Source organism: Trypanosoma theileri (genome assembly GCF_002087225.1).
Source record: "Trypanosoma theileri isolate Edinburgh chromosome Unknown TM35_Tth_70_V1, whole genome shotgun sequence".
NCBI lineage: Eukaryota > Euglenozoa > Kinetoplastea > Trypanosomatida > Trypanosomatidae > Trypanosoma > Trypanosoma theileri.
In genome coordinates this window covers 9,187-10,619 of record NW_021639912.1, presented here as the reverse complement: position 1 = coordinate 10,619, position 1,433 = coordinate 9,187, and the positions used below count along the sequence as shown (strand labels likewise).

Here is a 1,433-nt window from a genome sequence, read left to right as displayed (position 1 = left end):
TGTATAGATGGAACTCATGGGGATGCCAGAGCCACCAGAGCAGACACAATAAGCAAAAGAGGGATTTGGTATGAAGTGGCAATACTGCTGTCAGCACCCGCAATAACAATGGCAGTCGCCTGGTTTATTACTTGTCCCATCTGAGTCTTGTTTGGTCCCGTCAAAGTGGCAGGGGCAACAGATGCGTTTACATTCTCTGGAATGCTTGATGTTGTTGTGTTAGTTGTGTTGTTGTCAGTATTCACAATGGTTTCCTCCTTCTCATTATCGGTGGCAGGTCTGTTTGGGGAATGAGTTGTATCAACTGTGGTATTTATTCCTTCATCGTTCCCATTTTGCGAGGGAGACTGTGTTGATATTCCTTGCACTTGTTCAATGTTTTCCGTTGTATTGTTGTGATCCTCCTCCACTGAAGGAGTGTGCCCCGAAACAACAACGGATTCAGATGCGGCAGGCTTGGAGATCTCAGAGATGGACACTTCTTTATCTTGTGCCTTCGCGGGTTCACTGGAATTCTTTTCCATTTCAGGCCTCTTGGTGTCACTGGGGACGTTTGGTGCAGATATAGAAGGCTGTCGCTGTGAATGATCACCATTATTGTTGGTTTTGCTCTCGTGAGCTTGTTTCTCCCTCCTCTCTATATGTTGCTCAGATGCAGCTGAAGAGGGTTGAACAACCTCCTTTTCACTCACTCCAATTGGTGAACCGCGTTGGTTTCCTGCATTTGATGGTGTAGTAGGTACATGTGATGCACCATTTGCATTACCAGCTACAGCTAAACCCCTTTGGCCTACAGCCAATGCAGGAATAGATGGTTGCGGCTGGGTCTGTGACGCCAGTTTTCCTTCCCTGGATTTCGCTTCTTCTTGTTCGTTCTTTTGCTGAAGCGCTTCCCCTTCCGACTCCTCTTGTGCCATTATGCGTTGCTTTTCCTCTTCCGCTTCCTGTTTATCTTCTTCTTCCATTAGGCGTTTCTCATCTTCGTCGTATGTAATGCGGAAATCAATTGTGCTATTCAACTCAGTGCATACTTCAGCGTACTTGGGACACAAGATACTTCCGCCTCTAAATGCTGAGCCTCCTTCGGGGGTTATGACACTGTTATCATTATTGCACACGTGCCAATTGTCGGTACCACTGTACTTCACCTTAACCTTACCATCCTCACAGTTCACATAGGCACAAATACCACGAACGGTTAAACCGTATTCGTTTTCTTCTTTAAGCTCGAGATCCTTACCTTTCAGACATCGTGACATATTCCCCACGACACTACCAGGCATGTACTCTACATTACCATTCTCACAACTTGTCATATGAATCGGTTTGATAATAGGATAACCATCCGTCAGGTCATTCTTAGAATCAGTGGTATCAGTTTCTGGCGAAAACTGCAAATACACAGGGGAATACTTTTTCGCAGCTTCTATCCC

At 45.6% G+C, this 1,433-nt stretch overlaps 1 protein-coding gene across 1 annotated transcript; it reads right to left on the bottom strand.

The window, feature by feature from the left end:
- Positions 1 to 14: 14 nt before the first annotated feature.
- Positions 15 to 1,433, bottom strand: TM35_000701040 (putative surface protease GP63, putative,metallopeptidase; the record flags this gene model as incomplete). The annotated part of the gene is made up of 1 exon (XM_029031192.1): positions 15 to 1,433. A coding segment is annotated over one exon (1,419 nt), but the record flags the coding sequence as incomplete, so codon positions are not given.